This window comes from Ambystoma mexicanum, chromosome 3p (assembly GCF_040938575.1).
Source record: "Ambystoma mexicanum isolate Mex_15411 chromosome 3p, UKY_AmexF1_1, whole genome shotgun sequence".
NCBI classification, from domain to species: Eukaryota; Metazoa; Chordata; class Amphibia; order Caudata; family Ambystomatidae; genus Ambystoma; species Ambystoma mexicanum.
This window is the reverse complement of record NC_090925.1, coordinates 41,203,033-41,215,657: the sequence shown is the minus strand read 5'-3', so window position 1 is coordinate 41,215,657 and position 12,625 is coordinate 41,203,033. Positions and strand designations below refer to the sequence as shown.

The 12,625-nt window shown below is 45.6% G+C and overlaps 1 protein-coding gene across 2 annotated transcripts in view; it reads left to right on the top strand.

Moving 5' to 3' along the window:
• The window catches only part of LOC138580115 (E3 ubiquitin-protein ligase TRIM39-like), a 581,904-nt gene that overhangs the window by 238,280 nt on the left and 330,999 nt on the right, over nucleotides 1-12,625 (top strand). For both annotated transcript variants that reach the window (XM_069650391.1, XM_069650392.1), the window contains exon 6: nucleotides 3,212-3,295. In XM_069650391.1, the coding sequence (XP_069506492.1) occupies nucleotides 3,212-3,295 (84 nt within the window). The remainder of the gene's footprint in view (nucleotides 1-3,211; nucleotides 3,296-12,625) is intronic.

Sequence of the window (12,625 nt, the reverse complement as noted above, 5' to 3'; positions counted from 1 at the left end):
CCAACGCCACTACACTTGACTAGGGGCTAACCACAGTACACATAAACACACCTAGAATCAATCTAATGTTCGCACCCAGCCATCTCTCGGAGATTCTGGATGCAAACCTAGAACACCCGGGTACATAGTCCATAAATCCATCTACTACAAAATGACATACCTACACAGTAGATAGATAGCTGTACAACAAAGCCATCCGCGACTCTGGACCCCTTATGGATACAACTAATCAGCGTGCACAACCACAATCCATCCTAACATCACACAACACACACACCTAACACAAACCCTAGCACACAACCGAGGAACTGAGTCCCACCCATACGGTTACAGCACACCAGCCTCCTGAAGCAACTCCACATGCAAAACTATGCTCACAGATGCCAGTTCTGAACCTAATCTATCATCCTATCCTTGCTAACATACCCTGCCCTCCTCAGAGTCACTTGAGCGCCTGGAGACTGCCCTTGGGTGGTAGCGGTGCACGGTAGAAATCAACATAACATAACATTGATCAGCAGTGATAATGCCCCCCCTTCACACTGCATTTCACTTGTGCTGAAAGATCATGTGTATCCACCCAGTATCCATGTCCGTTGGCCTCTGTGGCTCTCCATGTATGCAGGCAGTGTGCTGTTCCGCAGGGCTATGGCGCTGTGGGTGGAACCAGGAAAGCAGGCGCAGCAGTGTGTGACCATGAGGTCAGCATCGCAGATGACCTAGGCATTCATTGCTACTGCTTCCTATTGTGGTATGCCTCTTTGGATGCCTTGGGGGGGGGGGCAACAGCGCCACATGGGTGCAGTCCAGAATGGCAGTGACGTTGGGCAGGTGGGCTGCTCAGTGAAAATATGCCTTTGTGGCATTTATCTGTGCCAGGGTGGTGGGCTGGGAGATGTGCTGGGATGCATGGCGCAGGAGTGCTTCAAGCACTTGGCCAAGCACAAATGAAAATGTGGGCTGAGATATGCCATGCAGCATGCCCACAGTGTGCTGGTAGGTTCCCGTTGCAAGAACATGAAGGGCCCACACCAGCTTCAGCAGCAGGGGGAAGGCAGTTCTGGTGTTGATCATGCTGTGGATGTCGTTGTGGATCCAGGGGAGTAGCTCTGCAATGGTCTTGCTGTTCAGACGATACAGGGTTATCAGTTGGACATCATTTAATGCCCAGGGTAAGGGTCTGGCCCCGGAAATGGACACTCACCTTGCCTGGCCTCTCCTCCTACCTCTGCTCCATGTGCTCTGTGGTGCTGTTCCTGCCTCTGCACCTCAATGTAGAGCCTTGTATTGCGTATTGCATAACGTATAACGTATGGTTTGGAACGCAGATAACACTTAAAGAGCATTTAACCCACAATGACTGGAGTACGCATCCGGAGCGCACGGAACGAACTCGAGCGCACACGGTAAACCGGAACGCATTAATGCAGGACTGAAATATCTGGAACAGACCGGGATGCATGGAGTGGATAGGAGTGCATGGAACAGACTGGTGCATGCGACGTATGTAGTATGATTTGGAATGCAGAAGAATATCTGAAAGGATATATAACCCATCTTATCCCACCACCACGTTTACTCTCTCCTTACATCACCATTCAACTAGAACACAGTGATACTATGACACCATTCGGTATAACTGTTCTCATACCAACACTCGCCGCTCACTCCACATCATTCTAAGTAACCACTGCTGGTAAGAATCCCCCCAGCCAGGTGTTCTCCTCAGGCCTAACGCAACCACTTCCGCTCTGGATAAATCCTGCCAGAACGAACACATACTCCTGACTTCTCAATCAGCACACCTACCGCTAGAATGCAGCTATTACACGGATACCGCACGAGCTGCACACATACCCGGTGCCCACACGCACCGTTTTGACTCTCTCTACTGATCTGAACTTCGGTTACCAAGGGCGTTCAACCTACCAGCGCCTTCAGACCATACCAATGGTATATAAGGCGCTATATAAATGCAAAATAACAATAACAATAACAACAATGTCCCCGTTTGCAAATGCTAGTGGCAGCATGGTGTTTGAAAGTGTCTTTTTTATCAGGTGTGGGCAGAGCGGATTGGGTGCAGCTGAGACTTGATTTTTTATCACCTATAGCATTTACCTCCACCTTTTGAATGTAACAGCACTGAGCTTTTGGTGCAATTACTGCCCATTTTCAGCAGCATTTGGGAGGTATTTTAACTTGTAATATGGTGGAAATAGCATTTTGCATCTCAGCAGTATTGCCGCCGGTGGAATTACCGTCATAGCTAATTCCGCCAAATGCTAGCGATAGTTTCTGAAGCGCCAATTCAGCTGGTGCTAATTCCATCGATGGTAAAAGTGGCTAATTCTGTTACCGTCACTTTTACTGCATTCAGCCCAACTCGTAATCAGGCCCTTTGACTGTTAAAGGTGGATGTTGCACAAAATCAGAGTCAGGGCGGAGCCTTTGGGCACACTGCATGGCATGCATACATTAGGGGTGATATGGCTTCTAATTTCATCATTTGGGCCGAATTTTAGAAGATCAGGTGTGGGCATGATCGCTGTTGCCCTGCCATGCCCGATTTCAGAAGTAGTGATAAGACACAATCCTATGTGGACCAATTAACTCTCAGCATCTTCGATAGACAGTGAGAAGGACTGGAATTCCAGGGAAGCAGATGAGACAAAGAAATACAGATGATGATTGAAAGAGTTTACATTGTGAGTCACTGAAAACCAATAATACGTCTTAAGATTTCGGAAGTCAAAATTCAGAAACTGTGACTGCCTCTGCAATTCTCATACAGTACATTTGTTTGTGTGACGTAGCCTAGGCACTCAAGTAAAGCTTTAACCTAAATGTGCTTTACGGTCCTACTCACTATTATCTCATAATTTCTTGTTTGTTTGCAGTCCTCTCATGGGAAGTTTGAGTTTACTACTAGTGATCAGATTAATAAAATGTGCTCTGTCATTACCTCTTGGAGTTCTCATTATGATGTTTAAACATCTGCTAGGACCTCACAGATATTGTATATTTGTTTTGCCAAGTCATGAAACTGGGGGTCAAAACTTAAAAGGGAGGATTACATTAAAAACGTAAATCACCAATTTTTGAAAGGACCTTTTACTCACGCCTCTTTGTGACCTGTCCGGGATTGAACGCATCAAAGTTTCTGTGTTTTAAACATTTACCCAACTTGGCCTACTCTTCTTTTCTGCAGGTTCGCCCGGATTGAAAAAGGTAGATGATCCTAGAGAAACACTCATTTTCCACAAACCCTCACGTTTTAAAATGCCAATTCAAGGTGAGTCTCTGGGACTTTCCTGCAGGTTGAAATGAAATAAAAGGTACTTCCGTCTTCTGAAACACAGTGTGCAGGGATTGGGCAGAGTTTATATGCCTGCTGCTGATTCAAGATGGCTGCCAGGTAATCACTTGCTTTTGGGAGTTTGGAATGCTGGGCATTATGGTTGTATTAGTGTGAAGGGTAGGCAGCTGTGTTTTGAGATGCAGTATGGAGGTGATGTTTACTGGGTTCCACATGTGAGGCTGTCTGTGGAAATGTACTGTCTATGAGGATGTCAATCCAGGTGTGAATCTGTCATCTCTATCAGCCAGTCACTCAGGTGATTGTGTCACCACATCTGTCTAGGATGATACGCGACAGGTGTGGGTAGCACATGTTCCATTTATCAGATCCAAGAGCAGGCTTGTAAACTGGTACATCCTTTTGCCTTTTGTGGTAAAGTGGGCAGAGGGAAGGCTATTTTATTTAATTTTATTAGAATTTGTTTTCAGTTTTGGCCCCACCCAGAGGGTCTCGGAGCACCTTCTTACAAGTGTAAGAGGATTCAATTCAACACTACAGCTAAGTCAACGCCTAGTCTATAATACTGAATGAAAACCCTTATTGATATATCTTTAGGTCCAGTTCATGCGTTCTGGATGACTACCCCTATATAACACCCCTCTCTTGGAATCCCCCTGACCCCACTGAGCCAAGAAGTAGTTCTGTTTTGCAAGTTTAAAAGGTTTATTTGATAAATTAAAATATATAAATATATATATCACACTTTATAATAAATTAATAATTGAATATCACACTTAATCTGATATGATAAAGATTAACAACAGAGAATCTGGCACTAGCACACTGGTAAATAGGTACAGAAGTATAATGTGGTAGAGAATGCTTTATAGGGTTCAAGGAAATGCAAGGTTGAATGAATGAAATGCAGTATAGAAAATACTCAATACGATTTCAGCAAAACAATGTAATCACTTTTCTCTGGCAATCCCCTCCCCCCCTTGATGCAATGCAAGGAAATGGAAGGAAGCACACAGTTCTCAGAAATGCAATCAAATGTGATTCAGTTCAATCCCAGCAAGCTTACAGAAAACAGATAGGAGTTTTGAAAACACAGGCCCAAATGCTTTGATATGTGCTAGCAATGGATTGAAAAATATGCTAAAATACTTTTAATTCCCTTTCAGAGGTTCAGGGTGAGTGGTATCTAGTTAATATTAGTCCCGGCTCACACTAGCAATGATGCAGGGATAGTTAGCAGGTTAAACGAATTTCTGGCAAATGGAAGGCAAGCAGCAGCAATTTTTACACGTGAAGAAATTTGCAAATCGCGGTAAAATTCGCGGATGCGCCGAGCGCTATTACAGGAGAACCACAAGGACTATCTCTATAGTTTTGGGGTCCTATGAAAGCCTAGGATCTCAGCTTCCAAATGAAAGTTACTGCAAGTCTCTAGCCCAAACGGTTACAGAGTTATGACCGATTTAATAGAGGTCGTTTTTGGTTTTGCAAATTTTAAAAGCTCAAAATGACAAGTGGCAGATTTTGCAGCTAAAATGACAGGTGACAGATTTGGAGCTATCAGGCAGTTCTACTTAGGTTAAATAGATTGAATTAGATGAATTTAAACTAAAAGCTTGGTTCTACACAGTCCTGCTGGGTACTCACACTATATTCTTGAATTAAATGGGCCTCGTCACGGATCTGGTCAGGGTTTTGGACTGGGCTCGGGTCTCTCTCTGGGCACAGCACTGCTTTCTCTCTGGGTACAGCACTGCTTTCTCTCTGGGTACAGCACTGCTTTCTCTCTCTGGTCTGGTCTCTAGTTTGGCTTTCTGGAGGTTGATGAATTTGAAGTCTGGATCTCTGGATGTTGTATGGTCCGGCAGAGTGCGTTGCAGCAAATGGAATTGAAGGTCTCTACCTAAGTTTCAGTGGTCCATTTATATGTTCTGCAAGTGGGTGGGTGTGTTGGTCATAACTAAACTCGCCCCTCTCACTTGTCATTGGTCAAATTTCCATTCCCCACTTGATTGGCGAAGCAACTGTGAGTCAGAGGGATGTCATTTTATGGCTTGCAGATAGGACACTCCTCTGTCAGATTGCACACATTCTATATTTGATAATAAAAGACATATTTCACAGTTATACAGTTGCTTGAAATTACATATACATGGTGTGGCTGAATTTAGCCATGTCTCTGTCCAAATCTGCTGTTTCTAAGAGCTTGCATTCAGAAATGGCACATAATTGACTTTTTAACTGATTTTTCAATTTCTGACATTGACCCAACTTTACATACATGTGCGCAGGGAGTATGGACATTAACTGATGAAGTTTCAGATTTTTAACATGCATACATTTAGAGTAATATCCACTTTTCCGCTAAAACCCCCCTTAACATACCACCGGTTCTAAAAACCTCTTAAACTGTGGGCAGAAAAATCACAAGAATTATGGTATCATTTATAAAATTTTCACATGTCCGCTCTATGAATGATCCATCTTTTTAAAGTTATGTTCTGGCTCCAAAGGGGTGTGGTTTCCTCTCAGCACAAGGTAGAAATACTGGTTTATCCAGTTCTGCCAAGCCAGCTTGCTCTCACAGGCAGTGCCCCTCCCCTGTCCTTCAGGAGGAAGCTACATTTTACGACCGCTGTAATAAAACCTTTGCCTGAGTCAAGAGAGGGCTCATTGTTCAAGAGGAAGCCATTTATGATCCTCTCAATAAACCCTCTGCCTGGGTGAAGGGAGTTGCATTGTTCAGTCTCCTGCAGAGCACAGGTAATTCAATTATCAGATAGATGGTATATTCTTAGTGTTGCCAGCAAAAGGCAGATAGCCTGGGAACACTGCTGTGACTCAAGTTTCACTCCTGATGGGGGTAGTTGCCAGGCAGAATCAAGTTCCTTAAGCCAGACTTTCAGCTACTGTCATGTTATTTGTTGCTTTTTAAATTAACTTGCAATTTTACACATGCAGCTAGAATGCTGATTCTAAGTGCAAAACTATGACATTTCAACAGTTACAAAGGCATGTGACACCAAACATAGGTCACTCATTTAATCTAACATTTTCGATTTTAGTGTCTTTAAATCCAGTGCAACTTAAACTGCTGAAATCACAGCTCAGCCAGTCTTGTTATAAACCTTCAAGTCACTTCAGAATATAACTTTAGATTGTATCCACCTCTCAGTAAGTCTTTCTTTGGCCTGTTTTGGGTTCATTTATTCAGTTTTGCAAAAAGTAAAATCTGGTGTTGTTTTAAAATGCCGACTTTTGGATAGTGGTGAGTACTGGTACTGCACCCATTTTTGGGATTTAAGAAAATGAATTCCCAACAGTTATGGGTTTGCTTTTGGCAATCAGCATTGCCATTCCCAATGGTTTCAGCCTACTGTGTGGGTAGTCCAATGGTGGTTTTAAAGCGCTTTGAAGCTAACCGGCGCTACTGTTTTTCCTTTGGCAACCCATTTCCCTCATGGCAACCCGGCCTTTCATTCTCGCACTGGTGGGTGGCAAGTGAGGCAACCATTTCGGTGTGCGCACAAACTGCGCAGCTTTCCTGGATTTCGGCGCACATGTGGGTTTTCCGCCATCTTGAATTTTCTAAGCCCACAGCACCAAATGTTGTGGCATGATAGCTTAAACGTGGGTCAGGACACCCAACAAGCCCCCCCACGCTACTGCACTTTGAATTTGAGTCGATGGGGAGTCGCGTGCCCAAGGGTTTTGACCCACGCACCGGTCTGTCCGCATAATCTTCTTCCTACTCTGTAGATGGCACAGTTCATCATCTTCTTCTCCATCCGGTACTGATCGATCGGTTCTCCTCGCCGGTCCTGATGGGAATATTGGGCGGTCCACTGGGCCCATTGGATCTTCGTTCCCGGTCTCCTGATCATCCTCCTTGGCCCGTCTTCAGGTTTTCTTTCTCCTAGGACGACAAAGGAAGAGCGGCAATACCTACTCATAGACTTTTTCCACCACTGTTGAGATAGTGGGGCAGCATATGCATTTCATCATCACGAAACATTACATTCTTATTTTGAAAAAATAAAAACAGTATAACTAAGAGACAGTTTCATGCAAATCACAATATTTTAGAGACTAGATGTGGTATGTTTTATGGTTGGAACTGAATTAGTCTGAGACAGTACCCGCTAGGATTCCAGAGGATTCCTCCAGTTGTTGCAGAGTGTGCCTGGGATGGCAACATTTCAACTGGTTTATGTGGACCCACTTGTCTTCCCCCTCTGCCGAACCGCCTTTGGGGATGTGGATTTTGTAGGCCACAGGTGAGATCTTGTCGATGATCTCAAAGGGTCCTTTCCATGTAGGCAAAAATTTGCGCTGCTTGGCCTGGTTCCTTTGGAAGTTGTATAGATAGACCCGGTCCCCCACCTGATATTCCTTCCTGGAAGTTTTCAGGTCATAGTGGGTCTTCATGCTATCAGCTGATCTTTCTAGATTCCGCTGAGCATAAGCAAAAGCATGTTGGAGGTGTTTCCTTAAATTCTCTACATACTCATGAGTAGTGGAGGCATTTATCAGTGTCTGCTCTTGGGTCCTATAGAGCAAATGCTGAGGAAGCACCATCTTGCGCCCAGTCATCAACTCAAATGGTGACATTTTGGTTGCAGATGAAGGGGTAGATCTGATAGCCATTAGGACCAGAGGTAATCGGATATCCCAACTTGGCCCAAAATCTGCCACAAACTTCTTTAATATGCTCACAATTGTCCGGTTATATCTCTCCACTGCCCCAGAAGAAGCTGGTCGGTAAGCAATATGCAACTTCCTTTTGACCCCCAGTATCTCCCACATCTTTGTCATTACTTCATTGGTGAAGTGGCTACCTCTGTCTGACTCAATCCTTTGAGGTAGACCAAAACGGGAAAAGATGTAGTTAATCATCAAGGCAGCTGCAGTTTCTGCCTTGCAGTTTGGGGCTGGGAGACATTCCACCCACTTGGTAAACAAGCATGTCACAGTCAACATGTACTTATTCCCCCTAGCCGAGCGAATCACAGGGCCTACAAAGTCGATTTGTAAATCTGACCATGGCAGTGTCATCCCCCGCTTTTGTAAAGGTGCCCGGTGTGTGAGGGATGTTGGCTGAAATTGTGCACACACAAGACAACCCTTCAAATATTGGTTGAGGTCCTGGCCCATGTGTGGCCAGTATGCAACCTCTCTTAAGATTTCCAGTGTTGTGTGAAACCCCCTATGACCGGCAGTAGCCGCATCATGGGCGTGACTTAACATCAGGCTTCGGAATGAGGTAGGAACCACCCACTGATCGTGGCCAGCTTTGGATTTCCTTACCAGCAAACCGTCTTGGATCCGGAACATTTTTGGACATTTCATCAACACTCTTAGGTCCTCTTTCCCAATGTAATCGGTATCCATCAGGGGAAAGTTCTCAGGGTCCTCAAGGTGCTGGTAAAATTTACCAATTATTGGATCCCCCTTCTGAGCAGTAATCAAATCAGCATCAGGGGTCTCCTTACTCCATTGTGCAATTGAGAGGTCGTTGTGAGCATTTGTCTGGGACCTAGTGATAGCGGTGACCTGAATTTCCCCCAACAGGGACTCAATCTCAATTAGATCCCCTTGGATGGCCCCGGTTTTGGCCAGCTGATCAGCTAAGTCATTTCCAGTTTTGTCTGGTCCTCTACTTTGGAATGACCCTTGATCTTTTTCCAGTAGATGGTCATCCCATTCGATGTGACCAGATCATCAATGTTTTGGATCAACTTCCCATGTTTCAAGGGTTTGTTGTTAGCACATAACATGCCTCTGGTTTTCCAATTAACCAGGTGCTCCACGAACCCGTTCCGTACATAATCCGAATCTGTGATTATGACCAGTTCGTGGAGTTGATGCTGGACAGCAGTGAGGATGGCATGATGCACAGCCATCAATTCTGCCACCTGACTACTTTGGGGACCAATTTTGTATCCAGCGGAGGGTTCTGGGGACTCATTCACCCATGCATTCCCTACGCCAGCCACCAGTTCTTTCTCCCCGTCGTTGTCAACATGGTAAGAGCATCCATCCACATACACAGTGGGCATTCCCCCACACTTGTCCTCTTCAAAGACTTTGTGTGGGGAATTAAGGTATGCCTCCATGTTGTCCTTGATTTTTAGACTTTCGTCCTCGAGACAGTTTTCTCTGGCACAATCATGCAAGTCAGCCAGACCTTGCGCGAGGGGACTCTTCTTGTTTTGGCCATATCTGACCTCCACAGGAAAGCCTTGCATTGACAGAATCCAAGAAGTAATTCGGGAATTACTCACATTTCCGGCCCGGATTCTGTCACTTTGGAGATATTGCAGAGGCTGGTGTGGAGTCTCCACTATAATGTGTTCCCCCTGGATAAACGGACGGTAATTCTTCAATGCCCACACCGTTGCCAGGAGTGCCTTCTCACAATCGTTGAATTTTTCCTCCACAGAGGATAAAGTTTTGCTCGCATAGGAGATTACTTTATTGACCTTGTCATGCTTTTGGTATAATACTGCCGTCAAGCACGTATTAGAGAACCCTGTCTCCAGGAAGAACTCCTTGTTTCTGACAGGGTAAGCTAGGCAAGGCGCTTGTGAGAGGCTTCTTTTGAGTTGTTTTACTGCCTCGGATTGTTCTGGACCCCATTCCCACTTGACCCCCCCCTTCAGGAGATGAATCAGGGGTCTGGTGATCTCTGCGTAGCCCTCAATGAACTTTCTGCTGTAATTAGTCAGTCCAAGGAGGCTCCTTAGTTCTCGCAGAGTTGTGGGGTCTTTCAGTTTCTGAAGTGCTTCCACTTTCTTTTCCTGGGGACAGAGACCCTGAGGAGTAATCTCATGCCCCAAGAAATTAACACGGGTTCTACACCACTGTGCTTTCTGAAAGGAAAGTTTTGCTCCGGCGGCCCTCAACTGTGTCAGAACATAACGGATCTCCGCTATGTGTTCCTCAACAGTTGAGCTTTTGATGAGGACATCATCTACATAAGCCAGGTTACCCCTCGCACCCAGGTCGGGCATGGCCTTATGTAGGAAAATGTTGAATTCATTGCCGGAGTTGAGGTATCCGAAGGGAGTCCGGGTCCATGTGTACTGCTGGCCCCCAAAGGTAAAAGCCAGTTTGTATTGGTCCTCCCTGCTGACAGGCACGGTCCAGTATCCATTGGTCAGGTCTATTGCAGTGAATACCTGTGACCCCTGAATCTGGGCCAGCCCTTGGTCAATGTAGGGCAGAGGCCATCGGGAAGTATGGACCCGTTTGTTGAGCTCCCTAAGGTCGGCGCAGAGTCTCCACTGGCCGTTCGGCTTCAATATTCCCAGCACCGGATTATTGAAGGTGCTGTGGACTGGACGGATTATTCCCCGGGACTCAAGGTTCTTAATTATTTCAGTAAGGGACTCCATTGATGGGAGAGGCAAGCGATATTGCTTCACAAACACAGGAGTCATGCCAGGGTCCGTGGGGATTGTGGTTGTGTGGATGTCAGTGCGACCACAGTCATATGAGTCTACCGCAAAGAGATCTTGGAAATCCAAGAAAACTTGTTTCAACTTTTGCTTTTGTTCCAGAGTCACACAGGCATCAGCTAGGTTGACTCTCTCTTCCACCATCTGCCTGAAGCCTGGGAAGACTTCTGGTTTGGCTATCTCCGCGGCCTCCTCCAGCTGGGTGGAGAAGTCCCTGGTCAGAGTGCTGATTTGGACCGGAGGCTTCAGGTGGGAAAGGCAGCCCTCATGGACTTGGAAAATCACCTCATCCCTCCTGAAGTCACAAGTCACATCTTCCTTACCATAGGGGCAGGAAGTGTACACCAGGAAGTTCCCCCCATGCCGGGTGAAAATCCTGTCTGGTATTGTATTGTCCTCACTGTCACTGTCAACACAGTCCTTGGGGATTGGTCCTAACAGTTCATTTCTAAGATCAATGGAGAAATGTCGGTCATCAACCGCCATTCCAATAATGGTGCCTGCGGCTAGAGTAATACTCTTTAAGTCGCTGTTATCCACCTCTATTGGAATGGTGTCATGTTCTATGTTGACTAATGGTGTTGGGTTTACCCCCAACCCTTGCTGTTGGAGAGAAGCATTTAGATGTATGTAAGCATCAGGGTTTTTCAACTCTTGTCCCCTTTTAACTTTCACTTCCAGGGAGAATTGTCGGGTCCTTTCTGGGATGGTGACTTCCTCTTTAGTCTGAATTTCAACTGCATAAGGTAGCAATTGAGCTGACCTAAATGCTTTTTCTGGATCATCAAAGCCCATGGGATTATCCGCTAATCGGGACCAAGCTTTGAAGTTTATTAGGTCCAAACTAATGGCAAAGCGATTGAGAATGTCACTGCCTAAGTAAAAGGCGGCAGGGACGTCTCGCACGACCCAACAATTGTGGACTATGCTCTTGTTGCCAATGGAGATTTTGAGCATACACCTGCTTGGCAGGAGGTGTTTGGAATTAGGCGCTTCCAGGTCCATTTCCCATTTGTCTATCAGTTTGAAGGTGGGAATGGCTGGATCTTTTGGGAGTTGGCGGAACATGGCTTCGCTGATGAAGCTCTTACCGTTGTTCACACACACTCGAGCGAGAACAGAGTCCTTCCCATCATTTAACTGGACAGGGATGAACAACTGCTCTCCAATTTGCTGAATATCAGCCAGGCTTTGAGCTGATTTCACATCTTTCTGGACTATAGGAGTGGGAGTTTCTGATTGTGGATTAGTATAGAATTTCAGAGTGTTTCCTTCCAGCGTGGAATACCACCTTAAACTGGAAGGAAGGTTGATTTTCAGAAATAGAGAGGACCCCCCATCACCAGTCTGTTTTCCTACTGCTATTACTGTCACGTCTGGAATTTGGTTGTTCTGGAAGTGAAATTCTACTTGGTCAGATTTTTGTTCAACCATGTGGCAGGTGCCGTTTAAACTAACATGGTTGACACTCTTTTTTAATTTTATTGGTCGGCTAGTCTGGGTCCAGAGGACCTTGTTTACGCAATCTATTAGGGGTGACAACCTTCTCAGGAGGTCATTCCCTAGTAAACAAGGGGTGCCCTCTGGGGTCACAACTATGACCGGGTGTTTCAACTTATGTCGCCCAATTTTAATGTCCAAATCTGCCGTCCCCTCGACGGGAATTTCCTTCCCGTCAAAGTTCTGCAGTTGTCCAGGAAGAGAGGTGAGAGGAATTTGGTAATTCTCTCCCCTTCCTGCATTCAGTTCGTCAAAGGCCCTTCTGGACAGAAGGGTAGCTTGAGATCCAGTGTCCACCAGTGCCAAAATTGTACCCTGCCCCTGTACTTGTACCGGGGCATAATAT